This window comes from Lolium perenne, chromosome 3 (genome assembly GCF_019359855.2).
Source record: "Lolium perenne isolate Kyuss_39 chromosome 3, Kyuss_2.0, whole genome shotgun sequence".
In the NCBI taxonomy this organism is placed as follows: domain Eukaryota; kingdom Viridiplantae; phylum Streptophyta; class Magnoliopsida; order Poales; family Poaceae; genus Lolium; species Lolium perenne.
In genome coordinates this window covers 24,740,650-24,760,898 of record NC_067246.2, presented here as the reverse complement: position 1 = coordinate 24,760,898, position 20,249 = coordinate 24,740,650, and the positions used below count along the sequence as shown (strand labels likewise).

The 20,249-nt window shown below is 44.1% G+C and overlaps 1 protein-coding gene across 1 annotated transcript; it reads left to right on the top strand.

Annotated features, from left to right (window-relative positions):
- The first annotated feature begins 318 nt into the window (after window positions 1–318).
- LOC127340960 (cysteine-rich receptor-like protein kinase 44) lies at window positions 319–3,895 on the top strand. Its single transcript, XM_051366728.2, has 5 exons — window positions 319–778; window positions 865–1,093; window positions 2,685–2,922; window positions 3,000–3,150; window positions 3,264–3,895. The coding sequence occupies exons 1-5, from the start codon at window positions 563–565 to the stop codon at window positions 3,654–3,656; spliced, it is 1,227 nt and encodes a 408-aa protein (XP_051222688.1). The 5' UTR covers window positions 319–562; the 3' UTR covers window positions 3,657–3,895.
- Window positions 3,896–20,249: the final 16,354 nt, after the last annotated feature.

Genomic DNA, 20,249 nt, shown 5'->3' with positions numbered 1-20,249 from the left:
TAAAATAGACTGATCTTCACCGGCCAACACCTAACTTAGAGGAGTTCCCGTGCGAGACTCCTGTGCTGCGACGGGCGATGTACAGGAGCGCCGGCGCTACCAACGTAACTCGTCTGTGAAAGGAGGAGACTTAGAAGAAGTCGTACCGCGTCCTGCGACTGCAATCGACAGCGACTGTCGAGACGGCCAGCGACGTCACAGTACACGGACGGACACGACAGTCGACAGCCACGCACTACCTGCCGGCCGTGGTACGTCGTCGAGGTTGACGTTGAATTCCGACTCATCTGCGCTGCCACAGAAACCAACCGCGTACCAGTACGTAGCATGCAACGACGTCAAGCTAATTTCCCCCCTTCGACCATTCCCTCGCGGCCAGGCCGCCGGCCGGTGGTGTCGAAGTTTCAACGTTGCTAATTAACTCTACTCTACTCTGCTCTTTTCTTTTCTTTTGCTTGCCCCCTGCGCGAGGAGATCGAGGTCTTTCTCTGTTGTCTCCGGCGGCGCGCGTGGTCTACTGGTGCCTGCCTGGTGTAACTAGCTTGCTAGCTAGCTAGATTAGATGACGCGGGCGGCCGCGTCGCCGTGGTCGCGAGTGTGCATGTGGTGCGGCGGCCGGAGGAGGAGGAGGAAGAGTGAAGGCGCTGGGGACGCCGGCGCGTCGGGGCCGGGCGGCCAGTGGAGCCTCTTCATCGACCTGCCCGTGCTGGAGGCCGCCACCGCAGGCTTCTCCGACCGCAACCTGCTCGGCCGCGGCGGCTTCGGCCCCGTCTACAAGGCAAGCTCCTCGTCTTCCCCACGTCATGCATGAATCATGACCCTTCCTCCCAGCTCCCTTCACCTCGATGATCTCTGGTCGTGCAGGGCGTGTTGGAGAGCGGGCAGGAGATCGCGGTGAAGAGGCTGTCCCTGGAGTCGCGGCAGGGGGCGCGGGAGTTCCTCAACGAAGTGCGCCTGCTGCTCAAGGTGCAGCACCGCAACCTCGTCTCGCTCCTCGGCTGCTGCGCCTCCTCCGCCGCCGGGGCCGGGGCCGGACACAAGATGCTCGTCTACCCATACTTCCCCAACGGCAGCCTCGACCACTTCCTCTTCGGTGCGTCACTCCTTTCTTGCCATTGCTTTTTTTTTAATTGTCCCTTCTTGTCATTGCTGCCACCATCTAGTATACGTTGCTCACTGCACAATATTCGGTGACAACTGAAACTCAATCCAGACTCGAACCGAGTTTGATTGATAATACAGTACAGGTTGCCCCAAAACTTGGCTGCAAACCGAAATTACCAAATAGCTGTTTCAATTCAGTGAATTCTGGAAATCTGAATCACTCTAAGTGACATACTTCGCCGAAGATAGTATGTTTTAGAAAAGGAGCTGAGGGCGATACATGCTGCTGATAGAAAGCTTGTTACTTATACTGAACGCCGAGCTAGGCTCCGGATGAATCAGGGGAACAGAGAATCCTTCTGAAAGTCTTGCATGCGTAGCAGTTTGGTCAGAACATAGAACTTCTTTGACACAAATACTAGTACATGACAGCTGTTTCGAAGCATTAGTTTTTGACCTTTTCCTTCTATCAGAAAATGACACACAGTCAATTGCGTGTTCGTTCGAGAAAATAATAAAATGACTTATTATTGACCTTGACTGTATCAAAATCAGTCTCCTGTTTTCTTAACCGCAAGGTACCACATCAGACCGCTGTCAAAAAATGTATCAGACATTCAGACCAGACAATTTCTTGCTTAGGATTTCTTCTTATCAGCAAGCAGATGCAGTTTTGCACATACAGAAGACTAGCAAAGCATCAACTGAAATTTCCCCAAAGTTTTGGTGCAACTTAATTACAGAAAATCACTAAGCTATATCTGAGTTTACAGAGGTAAAACAATCCATAACGCCATTATGCAAAAAAGCATAGCAGAAAAAATATACACTTATCTGTTTGTACTGTCTTCTATAAGCAATGATCAAAAATAGAGTGGACTTTTGGAGCAGGTGCTTGGTGAGCACCCGTATCCATACCGTGGATACTGCATCAAGATTCGTGCAAATTCTTTTTGTTCCCCTCTCAAAAAATTTCTTATTTTTGTATCTCTCACACCACACATTGTTTGAACAAAAAAAATTGCAGATCACTTAAACATAACAATTGGAATGTGGAAAAAATATTTTGGATTTTTTATTTCATTGTGTATATATATATTTCAAGAATTTATTTTGAATTTTAAATAATTTGAAATTTGAAATTGCACAAAAAGTTTCCAAACTATTTTTGTCCCATTCCATTTGTTATTTTTTAGTGACTTGCAAAAAAATCAAATCAAAATATTAGATAATTTGAGATATATAAAAAAGAGAAAGTCAAAAAATGTGAGGGTGCGCAGAGCGCACGTGCTCTCTCACACTTTTCCCTCAAAAATAATGTGCTATCTGAGTCTACACTGTCGAAAAAATTTAAACATTTGGCAGCATGTGTTAAGTAACATAAGCTTTAACAGAATTACTCTGAATTTGTAGATTGATAAGAAGCTGCATAACAATCAATTCCTGCAAAGTTTTTTTTTTTGAAACGATTCCTGCAAAGTTACCAGTATATAGAACATAGAGGAAATGTTCTGGATCTTCTAAAAAAACAGAACTGCTCTGTTATCTAAACCTGCATTTACTAAATAGAATATTTTCAGACAGGGAGAAGAGGATGCAGCTTGATTGGCCAAAACGTTACCAAATAATCCTCGGGCTAGCAAAGGGCCTCCTCTACCTCCACGAAGAATCCCCGGTGAAGATCATCCACAGGGACATCAAGGCCAGCAATGTGCTCCTAGACGACAAGCTGAACCCAAAGATCTCGGACTTCGGCATGGCGAGGCTCTTTCTCGAAGACGCCACGCACGTAAACACCTTCAGGATATCCGGCACATAGTGAGCGCCACAACATCCTCCATTCAAAAATTTAAATCTAACGGTTGTGTAAATGCTGATAGGTGATGCAATTGCAGTGGTTACATGGCTCCAGAGTACGCGATGAACGGGTACCTATCGACGAAGACAGACGTTTTCAGTTTTGGGATGCTTGTGCTGGAGATAGTCAGCGGGAGGAAGAACATCGACCGGCATCTCGACGCTGATAAAGTGGACTTGTTGAATCACGTGAGCATTTCTTGTTTTTGAAAAAAGGATTGCATAAGCTTTTCTGATGTGAAAAGAGGGTGATTACAACAGTGTCATGTGATGTGCTAAAATTATCTCTGTGACATGTTCAGACATGGAAGCTGTGGGAGCAAGAACGGTCAGTGGAGATCATGGACCCGGACCTCTCCGGCGCCTGGGAAGCCGACGAGGCGGCGCTGTGCGTGCAGCTCGGGCTGCTGTGCTGCCAGGCTCTCGTGTCGGACCGGCCGGACATGTACAGCGTGCACCTCATGCTGTCCAGCGACTCCTTCACGCTGCCTAAGCCTGGGAAGCCGGCGATCCACGGCCGGGTAGGCCGGTGGATGAGCACCGTGGCATCCGGGTCCGTCTCCGGCTCCGGCACAAACACGAACAGCACGTTCGCTACCGACACGACCAAGGCCTCGACGTTGGAGTTGGAAAATATTGCGGAGGACCACTCCAGGAACTCCATTTCTGTATCATTCACCACGGAAGGCCGGTGAAAATTTAAAATTTCTTTTAAAATACATGAACATTACTTGTATATACATGTGAATTTTTTTAAGCATATGCCGACGACCCCGATTTTTGGCCCTCGGCGTAGGACCAGGCCGTTGGCACCTCGGCCATTCCTGTAGTGGAAGTGAAACCTTTGGTCATTTTCGTACATGGAATGCCATAAAAAGGTTTTTTTAAGGATTGTATTTCATTTATAAATAAAAACACCCCATTTTGATGTTTTTTTTCCTTTCTAAGAAGTTCCTTGAAAAGTGAAAAAAAAATGGGAAACCATGAAAACCAATCGTTTCCTAGTAGTATCAAAAGTGCCATATTGGTTGACGCCAACAACTAAATTAAGCAAGAGTTGTGTTTATTTAACCGGCCTTGGTCAATAACTAGGCAGATCACTGCACCTTTGCGTGCGAATATTTCATCACCCTAACTAACGCTAGAGATATCCTAGCGTTTATCTGCATAGTGCATACACATGCATTCGGCGTATATATGCTGTATTCTCATGCTCCAACTGAATTATTTGCAGCTAGCTAGCTATCTAGTGTGTAGATTCGATGCATTTGTGCTATGCTATGTGTGCCCATTCCGTTTTGGCAACTGCATGAATGCTGCAAGTGGTCACGCATGCTGCATCCAAAGCTTGTTACATAACTGAAGCTTCATTCCCTGACCTGTCATGTACGGAGGAATTCTGGGGATGGTCTGATTCTGAAGAAAGAATTGCCCGTTGTTCGTCGTCAGTTGTTGAATCTTTGTAATGTAGTACATGCATCTTCTGAAGTTTCTGTCAGATAAGCGGCTTGCAGGACTCCACTGAAATTTACGCTCCTGAGAAAAAGGAGAGGTAACTTACAAACATAACCGAACAGGATCCTAAAAGGCCACTCAAAGGCTCATGCAACTGCGCGTGCGGCGCGCATATCTTCAGGAAAACGAAAAACGCAACTAAGATTAGATAAGGCTGTTTTTTCTGTTTTCCTTTTTTGACAACGTGCTTATTATATTCAAAACTGGGAGTAGCCACGAAAGGGAGAGTTACAACAGCTCTGGCGGTGTAGTAGCTAGGTAGGCGGATATGCCAGCATAATACGGTTTTGGCTGCCATATATGCATATGCGTGCAGCCATGGAGCTAGGTCGATCGATCGTCGTGTATAACGTCATCGCGTAGGGATTGCTTTTGATTTTTGATATCGCGTAGAGATGTCTCTTTGTTCCCAAAATAAACAAAGTTCACTTCATATGGTAACTATCGGCTGCTCTTCTACGAGGCTAGGGTTTCCAGCTCGTCATAGAGAAGTGAGGCAGCGGCTGAACGATCCCTCTGCACCGCCACATAGACTCCTTCGCCCCGCGTAGGCCCCGCCACCGCTCCACGGCTCCTTCGCTGAGGTGCTCATGGCCGGTGGGGAGGATGGCCGGAAGCGACGCTTCGCGGAAGCGGGAGGACGGAGGGACGGGGGATCTGGTGGTCGCTCGCTGGAGGAGGGCGACCGCAGGGAGGCGGCGGCCGCCTCTAACCGGAGACATGATGGCGGAAGCAGGGAGGCCCCGAGGTTTGAGGCTAGTGGCAGCTGCCAGCAGGAGGGAGGGAGCGGCCACAACGGCAACAACGTCGACCATCAGGGCGACATGTATGACCAATTCCGGGGGAGAGACGGCGAGAGGTATGACAGGAGCCGGGAGGGCTGGAGCTCTCCACCTCCGTGGTGGCGCGAGCAGCAGCTCCGGGAGGAACTTCACCGTCAGAAGGCCTACACCACCGGAGGGGACCAAGGCCAGGGTAACTGGTCCGGTGAGGTGGGTCAGGGTGACCGGGGTGGCCAGGGGCAACGGCTACCTCCGAAGACAAAAGGGAAGAAGGTGGCTGGGGCCAACTTCGGCAATGGAGGAAAGCTCTGAGCGGTAAACCCAAGGGTGGGTCACGGACAGGGGCGCCGGCGGGACGCGAGTGCTTCAAATGTGGCCGGGAAGGCCACTTCCAATCTGAATGCGAGTTTGATCCGCTCGGTGTGCTCTGCAGCAGCGAGGGTCACACCTCGGCCAACTTTCCGTCGAGGGGAAAGGGTTTGCGCCTTCAGACGTTGGGTCACGCCATCACCGGAGGGGGCTTCTACAACATCGACGTAGAGCCGCTCAAGGGAGGCAAACACACAGGAGAAGCTTTCACTGCGGTCATCAAGTTCCTGTCCGCGCCGCTCACGGAGGAGCAACTCTCAGCGGAACTGGAACATCTGGTGGACGATATGTGGGATTGGCAAGTGCGGAGGATGTCGGAGACGGAGTTCTCTGTCACCTTCCCTACGCGCCAAACTGGGAGTGGCAAGCTGTACCTACCACTCAGCAAGAAGGATACTGAGATTGGGGAGGCCTTCAACACACCAAAGCCATACCTTGTCCTCCCGTCTACTTGGGTCCGTCTCACCGGGGTTCCAGAAGATCTGATGGAGCGTGAGCGGCTGATGGTGGCCTTTGGGATGGTGGGCAGGGCTATTGATGTTGACGACCTCTCAATCTTGAAGAGGGAGACTGAGCCGATTCGGGTGCGATTCAATGCCGTTAGCCAAACCGTATCAAGGGCTCGGTGCAAGTGTTTGTCAATGGCGAAGGCTTCACCGTGGGGCTCCGAGGGGTGGGAATGGTGGGGGGGCTGGGGACCCGCCGCCGCCACCACCTCGCGATGACAGGGAGGAAGATTACTTATACTCGGATGGTGAGTGGAACAAGCATGGGAGGAAGAAGAAGGACAAGGATCAACGGGCCGAGCCGGGGCTCGAGGCTGCGCCGGTGGATGGGTCGGGTCCGGGGGGGGCCAAGACGGTCGCCATGGGGCTGCTGGGTCCTGGAGCGCCCCTACCAGTGCTCGTGCAACAGACTGGTGTGCCAATGGGGGTTTTAACCAATACGGTACCAATTTCGGAGTGGCCATTGAATCCCTCCCATTTTAGCTGGACAAGAACGATCAACTCAAAAGAGTGGAGAAGGAGAGGACTACTACGCCTGCAGGGACTATGGGCCCGATTACGAGGGTAGGGGACCTGTCGTTGTCTACGGACACCACCTCACAGACCATGGATCCGGTTCCATCCTGGGTGGATGTCAGCCAAGTAAAGGAGGGGCATCCGGAGAGGATGGACATGACTGGGGGCTGGGAGGTCCAGGGGACCGACTCTGTGATGTTGGAAGATGACACGGTCTCGGTGGACAGTGTCGTGGTGCAGCCACGGGACGACCTACACAAGGCTCTAAGGGAGACGGCTCCGGTAGCGCAGGGTCGACTCTCCAAGACCATCGCCTACTCCAGGAAGAAGAGTCTGCGACTCCCGGGATGCCGGTCCGCAAGAGTTTGAGGAACACTGGAATGAGGGCGTCCACACCGATCCTTGAGAGGGCTATGAAGCGCGCGGAGGCGAAGGGGCTGGATGGCGTCGGCCAATGTTACTGTTGATGTATTAGTGTGGTACTTGCTTTCCGGGTCCGTGTGCTGTTCGTGTCTGTTGTAGGTGCTGGAGGTACCAGTAGGTTTGGGTTTCATGTGTGTGGATCTTGGCTCTTGATATATGTAATATGTAATCTGGATGTTTGTGGCTTTATTAATTTAAAGCTGAGCTTTATACCTACTGTTTAAACTTGCAACTTTTTAATTCCTGAAGAAGTCCACCCGAAACAAGCAGAGTACTACTACCGACAAAGCTACGTATCCAACCAGTTAGCTCCGAAGACTTGGGCCTAGTTTGACATTTTTCTAAATCTGAAGTATTATAAAACCATAATATATTTAACTGCCTTGGCTAGCAATATTTTAATTTGAAAAAGAGTTTAGTGTTGTTTTTCCAGTACTTCGAAACTAGCACGTTTTGATATGAGAGTTTTTAGTCACAGTCAAGCATATCAAAGTATTTGAATACTATGGTATTTTGAGAAACTATAGTTTTGTTGGAATACTTTAAAATATTTAACCTTAACTTATGTGCTTCCGCGCGCCAAAAGAATGCGCCAGAAGCAAAGATGTTGCGCAACGTGCCATGAACCACGTGTGTGTCCTCCCACGGCCACCATTGCCCGCCTGGCAGCGATCAACAGTCCGCGCGCCATTACTGACATGTTGAATGTATTTGTCGGCATCGATATCGGCTGCTTGGACTCATGTGCTGCCTTCAATACTAGCTGCTTGGACTCGTGTACCGACACGTATGCCACGACCACTTGGACTCCTACAATGGTATTGAAGACGGCTGCCTTTCCATCCTTTTTAATTGCAAGCAGTCGTACCCGCCAGAATCCCGCAATCTACTTCAAGTCCACCTTGCTCGCCAGACCACCGACATCCGCAACAAAGCGATGGGCAAGTCTAGGTTGGTCGTGGAGGATGGCCGCAACAACCTAGAGGTGGGGTTCTCGTCGAGATGTGGCCATCCTGGGTCGACGTCGTCTCTGCATGTCTTCTCATGCCGCCTCACAGTTCCAATGGTATGAGGCATGCACCAAGTTTACCGAGTCATGCTGAGTTTTTCATCGCGACCCGTACTCCACCCATTGTAACGAGTTTCGGTTGAGAATTCAACGCTCAATTACCCTCGCTTCTATGATACCATAGTTGTTGTGATTTCCCAGCATGAAAGAGGGCGTTCCCACCCCGGTGAGTTCCCCCGTGGAACCAGCCCATGATCGATCAAAGGGTACCCGACCCGTTGTATCCATGGGTGCGAAGCTGACACATCACTAGTAGAAAAGAGGTCTTTGGTTTTTTGCTCCAAAGAGCTTTTGCACCGAATTTGGCATGAACCGGTGCTAAAGTGGTCATTAGCACCGATTCGTGCGGTCTGGACGTCCAGGGGACCAGCCGCGGCATTAGCACCGGTTCGTACGGGACCTTTAGCACTGGTTTGTAACACGAACCGGTGCTAAAGGGTTGGCGTCAGCCGTGAATCCTTTAGCACCGGTTCGTAACACGAACCAGTGCTAAAGGTCTACCCTTTATCACCGGTTCGTAAACGAACCGGTGCTAAAGGTTTTTCTGCTCCCCACGCACCTCCACCCCCCCTCCCATGTGGATCGCCTTTTTTAACACTGTAAAATAGAAAATAAAATAATAGAAAGTTCAAAAAATAAAATGTTTCCAGATTCTTGTATGTTATGCAACCTACTATTAGTAAAAATTAACAAATTTAAATTTTCACTTATTTTGCAAAAAAGGTTTGAAAAATGGTAAAACCGCATTAACTTTTGCATACGACGTCGGAAAAAAACGTATAATATATCAAAATCATCGTGGGAAAAAGTTACATCCGAATTCACCAGGATTTACCCGGTTAGCCAATTTTTAGATTCTCAAAATTCCAAATTAAAATATGAAAGCAGGAAGATTTTAGTTTTTTGCTAGAAAATTAGGATTTTATATATTTTTTTATTTTTAAAATTAAAATTAATAATTGCAGCCTGCAAAAGATTACCTTTACTTTTAGAAAATTATATGATTTTCAAATTTTCAGGTTTTAGGTCTGGCAAAAAAAATTAAAAAATTGAAAATAATTAAAAGTAATACAAATTATAAAGTTAATGTTTATTTATTTATTCAAGATTATTATTACATCATTACTTTTGTTTATTAAAAGAATTATTTGAAATTTGAACAATAAAGAAATATGACATCGACGGACATGTTAATAGGATTGATATGACGATACTAGTATCACATAAATGCGCGCGAAACACTTGGATACGGGATGGAAAGGAACTTGGAAATTAAGTGTGCTAGTGCTAGAGTAGTGGGAGGATGGGTGACCGAGCGGGAAGTTTGAGCACGAGTAAGTAATTGGACTAGAGATAAGGATAGTTAGAGACTAAACTTGTGAAATAACTAGAAATTCTGGAAAAAAAGAGGGAGTGGAAAATAATTCGAATTTTTTTTACGGTAGCGGGGTTCTGTTGAAATATTGGGCCCACTTTTAGTGGCCCAAATTAGATTTCAGTTTTCCCTACAAATCTCAAAGCCCACATAGTGGCAGCCTTGTGAGTTTGAGCCCAAGTTGGTGGCAGCTCACTAGGGAGTGGCAAGAAGTGGGAAGTTTAGTCTCACATGGAAAGTTGGGAGGAAGTTAGACCACCTTATAAGGTGGGTTGTTCCACCACTAGTAAGTGAGTGAGAATAGGAGTGCTACACGCGCGCTCCTCCTCCTCCTCGCTCGTCTCGACTCGACTCGACTCGACTCGACACGACACGACACGTCACGACGCGCGCGCCGCGCTCGTGGTGAGTGGATTGAGCCTCGAGCCGAGACTTTCCTTACTTTTTGCAGCTCAGGAAAACGAACAGAGTCCTAGACGGACGCGTCGCAGTTAGTCGGTTCGGGTCACTCCCGGATCGTGGGCTATCTGTAACCGACTCGAAACGTTCGTGCGACGTGGGCGTGGCCCACGTTGCCTAGGGTTTCTCGAGCCTATATAATCTCCTGTCCGGCTACCTGATGCGTGTGGTTGACACGTCCGTTGGGAACCCCAAGAGGAAGGTGTGATGCGCACAGCGGCAAGTTTCCCTCAGTAAAAAACCAAGGTTTAATCGAACCAGTAGGAGTCAAGAAGCACGTTGAAGGTTGATGGCGGCGGGATGTAGTGCGGCGCAACACCAGAGATTCCGGCGCCAACGTGGAACCTGCACAACACAACCAAAGTACTTTGCCCCAACGAAACAGTGAGGTTGTCAATCTCACCGGCTTGCTGTAACAAAGGATTAACCGTATTGTGTGGAAGATGATTGTTTGCAGAAAACAGTAGAACAAGTATTGCAGTAGATTGTATTTCAGTAAAGAGAATTGGACCGGGGTCCACAGTTCACTAGAGGTGTCTCTCCCATAAGATAAACAGCATGTTGGGTGAACAAATTACAGTTGGGCAATTGACAAATAGAGAGGGCATGACCATGCACATACATATCATGATGAGTATAGTGAGATTTAATTGGGCATTACGACAAAGTACATAGACCGCCATCCAACTGCATCTATGCCTAAAAAGTCCACCTTCAGGTTATCATCCGAACCCCCTCCAGTATTAAGTTGCAAAGCAACAGACAATTGCATTAAGTATGGTGCGTAATGTAATCAACAACTACATCCTTAGACATAGCATCAATATTTTATCCCTAGTGGCAACAGCACAACACAACCTTAGAACTTTCTGTCACTGTCCCAGGTGTTAATGCAGGCATGAACCCACTATCGAGCATAAATACTCCCTCTTGGAGTTACAAGCATCTACTTGGGCAGAGCATCTACTAGTAACGGAGAGCATGCAAGATCATAAACAACACATAGATATAACTTTGATAATCAACATAACAAGTATTCTCTATTCATCGGATCCCAACAAACGCAACATATAGGATTACATATAGATGATCTTGATCATGATAGGCAGCTCACAAGATCCGACAATGATAGCACAATGGGGAGAAGACAACCATCTAGCTACTGCTATGGACCCATAGTCCAGGGGTAGACTACTCACACATCACACCGGAGGCGACCATGGCGGCGTAGAGTCCTCCGGGAGATGAATCCCCTCTCCGGCAGGGTGCCGGAGGCGATCTCCTGGATCCCCCGAGATGGGATCGGCGGCGGTGGCGTCTCTGGAAGGTTTTCCGTATCGTGGCTCTCGGTACTGGGGGTTTCGCGACGGAGGCTATTTGTAGGCGGAAGGGCAGGTCAAGAGGCGGCACGAGGGCCCCACACCACAGGGCCGCGCGGCCAAGGGGGGGGCCGCGCCGCCCTAGGGTGTGGCCCCCTCGTGGCCCCTCTTCGTCTCTCCTTCGGACTTCTGGAAGCTTCGTGGCAAAATAGGACCCTGGGCGTTGATTTCGTCCAATTCCGAGAATATTTCGTTACTAGGATTTCTGAAACCAAAAACAGCAGAAAACAGCAACTGGCACTTCGGCATCTTGTTAATAGGTTAGTTCCAGAAAATGCACGAATATGACATAAAGTGTGCATAAAACATGTAGATAACATCAATAATGTGGCATGGAACATAAGAAATTATCGATACGTCGGAGACGTATCAGCATCACCTAGATTAGTTCTGCTCGTGCAGAGCAGGTAAAACGATAACACAGATAATTTCTGGAGTGACATGCCATCATAATCTTGATCATACTATTTGTAAAGCATATGTAGTGAATGCAGCGATCAAAATAATGTATATGACATGAGTAAACAAGTGAATCATATAGCAAAGACTTTTCATGAATAGCACTTCAAGACAAGCATCAATAAGTCTTGCATAAGAGTTAACTCATAAAGCAATAATTCAAAGTAAAGGCATTGAAGCAACACAAAAGAAGATTAAGTTTCAGCGGTTGCTTTCAACTTGTAACATGTATATCTCATGGATATTGTCAACATAGAGTAGTATAATAAGTGCAATAAGCAAGTATGTAGGAATCAATGCACAGTTCACACAAGTGTTTGCTTCTTGAGGTGGAGAGAAATAGGTGAACTGACTCAACATTGAAAGTAAAAGAATGGTCCTCCATAGAGGAAAAGCATCGATTGCTATATTTGTGCTAGAGCTTTGATTTTGGAAACATGAAACAATTTTGTCAACGGTAGTAATAAAGCATATGTATCATGTAAATTATATCTTATAAGTTGCAAGCCTCATGCATAGTATACTAATAGTGTCCGCACCTTGTCCTAATTAGCTTGGACTACCGGATCATCACAATGCACATGTTTTAACCAAGTGTCACAATGGGGTACCTCTATGCCGCCTGTACAAAGGTCTAAGGAGAAAGCTCGCATTGGATTTCTCGCTATTGATTATTCTTCAACTTAGACATCCATACCGGGACAACATAGACAACAGATAATGGACTCCTCTTTTATGCATAAGCATGTAACAACAATTAATAATTTTCTCATTTGAGATTGAGGATATATGTCCAAAACTGAAACTTCCACCATGGATCATGGCTTTAGTTAGCGGCCCAATGTTCTTCTCTAACAATATGCATGCTTAACCATAGAATGGTAGATCGCTCTTACTTCAGACAAGACGAACATGCATAGCAACTCACATGAAATTCAACAAAGAATAGTTGATGGCGTCCCCAGTGAACATGGTTATCGCACAACAAGCAACTTAATAAGAGATAAAGTGCATAATTACATATTCAATACCACAATAGTTTTTAAGCTATTTGTCCCATGAGCTATATATTGCAAAGGTGAATGATGGAATTTTAAAGGTAGCACTCAAGCAATTTACTTTGGAATGGCGGAAAATACCATGTAGTAGGTAGGTATGGTGGACACAAATGGCATAGTGGTTGGCTCAAGTATTTTGGATGCATGAGAAGTATTCCCTCTCGATACAAGGTTTAGGCTAGCAAGGCTTATATGAAACAAACACAATGATGAACCGGTGCAGCAAAACTCACATAAAAGACATATTGACAACATTATAAGACTCTACACCTTCTTCCTTGTTGTTCAAACTCAATACTAGAAATTATCTAGACCTTAGAGAAACCAAATATGCAAACCAAATTATAGCATGCTCTATGTATTTCTTCATTAATGGGTGCAAAGCATATGATGCAGGAGCTTAATCATGAGCACATCAATTGCCAAGTATCACATTACCCAAGACATTTATAGCAATTACTACATGTATCATTTTCCAATTCCAACCATATAACAATTTAACGAAGAAGAAACTTCGCCATGAATACTATGAGTAGAAGCTAAGGACATACTTGTCCATATGCTACAGCGGAGCGTGTCTCTCTCCCATAAAGTGAATGCTAGGATCCATTTTATTCAAACAAAACAAAAAACAAAAACAAACCGACGCTCCAAGCAAAGCACATAAGATGTGATGGAATAAAAATATAGTTTCAGGGGAGGAACCTGATAATGTTGTCGATGAAGAAGGGGATGCCTTGGGCATCCCCATGCTTAGACGCTTGAGTCTTCTTAGAATATGCAGGGGTGAACCACCGGGGCATCCCCAAGCTTAGAGCTTTCACTCTCCTTGATCATGTTGCATCATACTCCTCTCTTGATCCTTGAAAACTTCCTCCACACCAAACTCGAAACAACTCATTAGAGGGTTAGTGCACAATAAAAATTAACATATTCAGAGGTGACACAATCATTCTTAACACTTCTGGACATTGCATAAAGCTACTGGACATTAGTGGATCAAAGAAATTCATCCAACATAGCAAAAGAGGCAATGCGAAATAAAAGGCAGAAACTGTCAAAACAGAACAGTTCGTATTGACGAATTTTAAAATGGCACCAGACTTGCTCAAATGAAAATGCCCAAATCGAATAAAAGTTGCGTACATATCTGAGGATCACTCACGTAAATTGGCATAATTTTCTGAGTTACCTACAGAGAATTTTGCCCAGATTCGTGACAGCAAAGAAATCTGTTTCTGCGCAGTAATCCAAATCTAGTATTGACTTTTCTATCAACGGCTTAACTTGGCACAACAAAACAATAAACTAAGATAAGGAGAGGTTGCTACAGTAGTAAACAACTTTCAAGACACAAAATAAAAACAAAGTACTGTAGGTAAAAACATGGGTTGTCTCTCATAAGCGCTTTTCTTTAACGCCTTTCAGCTAGGCGCAGAAAGTGTGTATCAAGTATTATCAAGAGACGAAGTGTCAACATCATAATTTGTTCTCATAATAGAATCAAAATGTAACTTCATTCTCTTTCTAGGGAAGTGTTCCATACCTTTCTTGAGAGGAAATTGATATTTTATATTACCTTCCTTCATATCAATGGTAGCACCAACAGTTCGAAGAAAAGGTCTTCCCAATATAATTGGACAAGATGCATTGCATTCAATATCCAAGACAACAAAATCAACGGGGACAAGGTTATTGTTAACGGTAATGCGAACATTATCAACTTTCCCCAAAGGTTTCTTTGTAGAATGATCAGCAAGATTAACATCCAAATAGCAATTTTTCAGCGGTGGCAAGTCAAGCATATTATAAATTTTCTTAGGCATAACAGAAATACTTGCACCAAGATCACATAAAGCATTACAATCAAAATCTTTAATCTTCATCTTAATGATGGGCTCCCAACCATCCTCTAGCTTTTTAGGAATAGAGGCTTCGCGCTCTAGTTTCTCTTCTCTAGCTTTTATGAGAGCATTTGTAATATGTTGTGTGAAAGCCAAATTTATAGCACTAGCATTAGGACTTTTAGCAAGTTTTTGTAAGAACTTTATAACTTCAGAGATGTGGCAATCATCAAAATTCAAACCATTATAATCTAAAGCAATGGGATCATCATCCCCAATGTTGGAAAAAATTTCAGCAGTTTTATCACGTGCGATTTAAGCTTTAGCGATTTCAGCTTTTTCGCGCTTTGCATTAGAAGTGGAAACATTGCTAACACCAATTCTTTTATTAGTATTAGTAGGAGGTGCAGCAACATATGTAGCATTAGCATTACTAGTGGTGGTAATAGTCCAAACTTTAGCTACATTCTTCTCTTTAGCTAGTTTTTCATTTTCTTCTCTATCCCACCTAGCACGCAGTTCAGCCATTAATCTTATATTCTCATTAATTCTAACTTGGATGGCATTTGCTGTAGTAACAATTTTATTATGATGATTCTCATTAGGCAAAACTTTCGATTTCAAAAGATCAACATCAGCAGCAAGATTATCGACTTTAGAAGCAAGTATATCAATTTTCCCAAGCTTTTCTTCAACAGATTTGTTAAAAGTAGTTTGTGTACTAATAAATTCTTTAAGCATGGCTTCAAGTCCAGGGGGTGAACTCCTATTATTGTTGTAAGAATTCCCATAAGAATTACCATAGCCGTTGCCATTATTATAAGGATATGGCCTATAGTTATTACTAGAATTGTTCCGCTAAGCATTGTTGTTAAAATCATTATTTTTAATGAAGTTTACATCAACATGTTCTTCTTGTGCAACCAATGAAGCTAACGGAACATTATTAGGATCAATATTAGTCCTATCATTCACAAGCATAGACATAATAGCATCAATCTTATCACTCAAGGAAGAGGTTTCTTCGACAGAATTTACCTTCTTACCTTGTGGAGCTTGATGTCTACGTTCCCCCTCCTTTCCTGTAGACAGTGTTGGGCCTCCAAGAGCAGAGGTTTGTAGAACAGCAGCAAGTTTTCCCTTAAGTGGATCACCCAAGGTTTATCGAACTCAGAGAGGAAGAGGTCAAAGATATCCCTCTCATGCAACCCTGCAACCACAAAGCAAGAAGTCTCTTGTGTCCCCAACACACCTAATAGGTGCACTAGTTCGGCGAAGAGATAGTGAAATACAGGTGGTATGAATATATAGTAGCAGTAACAACGGTGCCAGAAAATAGCTTGCTGGCGTGTAGTTGATGGTGGTAGTATTGCAGCAGCAGTAACACAGTGAAATAGCAAACAAGCAGTAGTAACGCAGCAGTAGTAAACAAGTAGCGATAGCAGTATTTAAGAACAAGGCCTAGGGATTACACTTTCACTAGTGGACACTCTCAACATTGATCACATAACAGAATAGATAAATGCATACTCTACACTTTTGTTGGATGATGAACACATTGCGTAGGATTACACGAACCCTCAATGCCGGAGTTAACAAGCTCCACAATACTGTTCATGTTTTAGTAACCTTATAGTGTAAGATAGATCAATACAACTAAACCAAGTACTAACATAGCATGCACACTGTCACCTTCATGCATATGTAGGAGGAATAGATCACATCAATATTATCATAGCAATAGTTAACTTCGCAATCTACAAGAGATCATGATCATAGCATAAACCAAGTACTAACACGGTGCACACACTGTCACCTTTACACACGTGCAGGAGGAATAGAACTACTTTAATAACTTTGCTAGAGTAGCACATAGATAGTAGTGATACAAAACTCATATGAATCTCAATCATGTAAAGCAGCTCATGAGATTATTGTATTGAGGTACATGGGAGAGAGATGAACCACATAGCTACAGCGAAGCCCTCAGCCTCGGAGGTGGATTACTCCCTCCTCATCATGGGGGCAGCGATGGCGGTGAAGATGGCGGTGAAGACGGCGGTGGAGATGGCTCCGGGGGCAATTCCCCGTCCGGCAGGGTGCCGGAACAGAGAGTTCTGTCCCCCGAATTGGAGTTTCGCGATGGCGGCGGCGCCCCTGGAGTCTTTCTGGAGTTTCGTCAATTGGTACTGCGTTTTTAGGTCGAAAGGGCTTTTATAGGCGAAGAGGCGGCGCAGGGGGGCACCTGGGGGCGCCACACCCTAGGCCGGCGCGGCCTAGGCCTGGCCCGCGCCGCCATGTGGTGTGGTGGCCCCCTGGCCCCTCTCCGACTCTTCTTCGGTGTTCTGGACGCTTCCGGGAAAAATAGGAGGTTTGGCGTTGATTTCGTCCAATTCCGAGAATATTGCCCGAACAGCCTTTCTGGAACCAAAAACAGTAGAAAACAGGAACTGGCACTGTGGCATCTTGTTAATAGGTTAGTTCCGGAAAATGCATGAAAATGATATAAAGTGTGAACAAAACATGTTGGTATTGTCATAAAACAAGCATGGAACATCGGAAATTATAGATACGTTGGAGACGTATCAGCATCCCCAAGCTTAGTTCCTACTCGTCCTCGAGTAGGTAAACGATAAAAGATAATTTCTGAGGTGACATGCTACCAACATAATCTTAATCATACCATTGTAAAGCATATGAGATGAATGCAGCGATTCGAAACAATGTAAATGCAATGAGTAAACAAGTGAATCATATAGCAAAGACTTTTCATGAATAGTACTTTCGAGACAAGCATCAATAAGTCTTGCATAAGAGTTACTCATAAAGCAATAAATTCATAGTAGAGACATTGAAGCAACACAATGGAAGATTAAGTTTCAGCGGTTGCTTTCAACTTGTAACATGTATATCTCATGGATAGTTGTCAATGCAAAGCAATATAACAAATGCAATAAGCAAGTATATAAGAATCAATGCACAGTTCACACAAATGTTTGCTTCTTGAGGTGGAGAAAGATAGGTGAACTGACTCAACAATAAAAGTAAAAGAATGGTCCTTCAAAGAGGAAAGCATCGATTGCTATATTTGTGCTAGAGCTTTTATTTTGAAAACATGAAACAATTTTGTCAACGGTAGTAATAAAGCATATGTATCATGTAAATTATATCTTACAAGTTGCAAGCCTCATGCATAGTATACTAATAGTGCCCGCACCTTGTCCTAATTAGCTTGGACTACCGGATCATCACAATGCACATGTTTTAACCAAGTGTCACAAAGGGGTACCTCTATGCCTTTGTACAAAGGTCTAAGGAGAAAGCTCGCATTGGATTTCTCGCTATTGATTATTCTCAACTTAGACATCCATACCGGGACAACATAGACAACAGATAATGGACTCCTCTTTTATGCATAAGCATGTAACAACAATTAATAATTTTCTCATATGAGATTGAGGATATATGTCCAAAACTGAAACTTCCACCATGGATCATGGCTTTAGTTAGCGGCCCAATGTTCTTCTCTAACAATATGCATGCTTAACCATAGGGTGGTAGATCTCTCTTACTTCAGACAAGACGGACATGCATAGCAACTCACATGAAATTCAACAATGAATAGTTGATGGCGTCCCCAGTGAACATGGTTATCGCACAACAAGCAACTTAATAAGAGATAAAGTGCATAATTACATATTCAATACCACAATAGTTTTTAAGCTATTTGTCCCATGAGCTATATATTGCAAAGGTGAATGATGGAATTTTAAAGGTAGCACTCAAGCAATTTACTTTGGAATGGCGGAAAATACCATGTAGTAGGTAGGTATGGTGGACACAAATGGCATAGTGTTGTTTGGCTCAAGGATTTGGATGCATGAGAAGTATTCCCTCTCGATACAAGGTTTAGGCTAGCAAGGTTGTTTGAAGCAAACACAAGCACGAACTAGTACAGCAAAACTCACATAAAAGACATATTACAAGCATTATAAAACTATACATCGTCTTCCTTGTTGTTCAAACATCTTACTAGAAAATATCTAGACTCTAGAGAAACCACTCATGCAAACCCAAATTTTAACAAGCTCTATGTATTTCCTCACTAATGGGTGCAAGGTATATGATGCAAGAGCTTAAACAAGAGCACAACAATTGCCAAGTATCACATTATTCAAGACATCACACCAATTTCTACATGTAGCATTTTCCAATTCCAACCATATAATAATTTAACGAAGCAGTTTCAACCTTCGCCATGAATATTATGAGCTAAGAACACATGTGTTCATACGAACCAGCGGAGCGTGTCTCTCTCCCACACAAGCATTTATTCAAACACAAACACAAACAAAAACAAAAGCATACAGACGCTCCAAGTAAAGCACATAAGATGTGACCGAATAAAAATATAGTTTCAAGAGAAGGAACCTGATAATTTGTCGATGAAGAAGGGGATGCCTTGGGCATCCCCAAGCTTAGACGCTTGAGTCTTCTTGAAATATGCAGGGATGAACCACCGGGGCATCCCCAAGCTTAGAGCTTTCACTCTTCTTGATCATAGTATATCATCCTCCTTTCTTGACCCTTGAAAATTTCCTCCACACCAAACTCGAAACAACTCATTAGAGGGTTAGTGCACAATAAAAATTAACATATTCAGAGGTGACACAATCATTCTTAACACTTCTGGACATTGCATAATGCTACTGGACATTAGTGGATCAAAGAAATTCATCCAATATAGCAAAAGAGGCAATGCGAAATAAAAGGCAGAATCTGTCAAAACAGAACAGTTCGTATTGACGAATTTTAAAATGGCACCAGACTTGCTCAAATGAAAATGCTCAAATTTAATGAAAGTTGCGTACATATCTGAGGATCATGCACGTAAATTGGCTTAATTTTCTGAGCTACCTACAGGGAGGTGGACCCAGATTCGTGACAGCAAAGAAATCTGGAACTGCGCAGTAATCCAAATCTAGTACTTACTTTTCTATCAACGGCTTTACTTGGCACAACAAAACACAAAACTAAGATAAGGAGAGGTTGCTACAGTAGTAAACAACTTCCAAGACACAAATATAAAACAAAGTACTGTAGCAAAATAACACATGGGTTATCTCCCAAGAAGTTCTTTCTTTATAGCCATTAAGATGGGCTCAGCAGTTTTAATGATGCACTCGCAAGAAATAGTATTTGAAGCAAAAGAGAGCATCATGAGGCAAATTCAAAACACATTTAAGTCTAACATGCTTCCTATGCATAGGAATCTTGTAAATAAACAAGTTCATGAAGAGCAAAGTAACAAGCATAGGAAGATAAAACAAGTGTAGCTTAAAAAATTTCAGCACATAGAGAGGTGTTTTAGTAACATGAAAATTTCCACAACCATATTTTCCTCTCTCATAATAACTTTCAGTAGTGACATGAGCAAACTCAACAATATAACTATCACATAAAGCATTCTTATCATGAGTCTCATGCATAAAATTATTACTACTCCCAACATAAGCATAGTCAATTTTATTAGT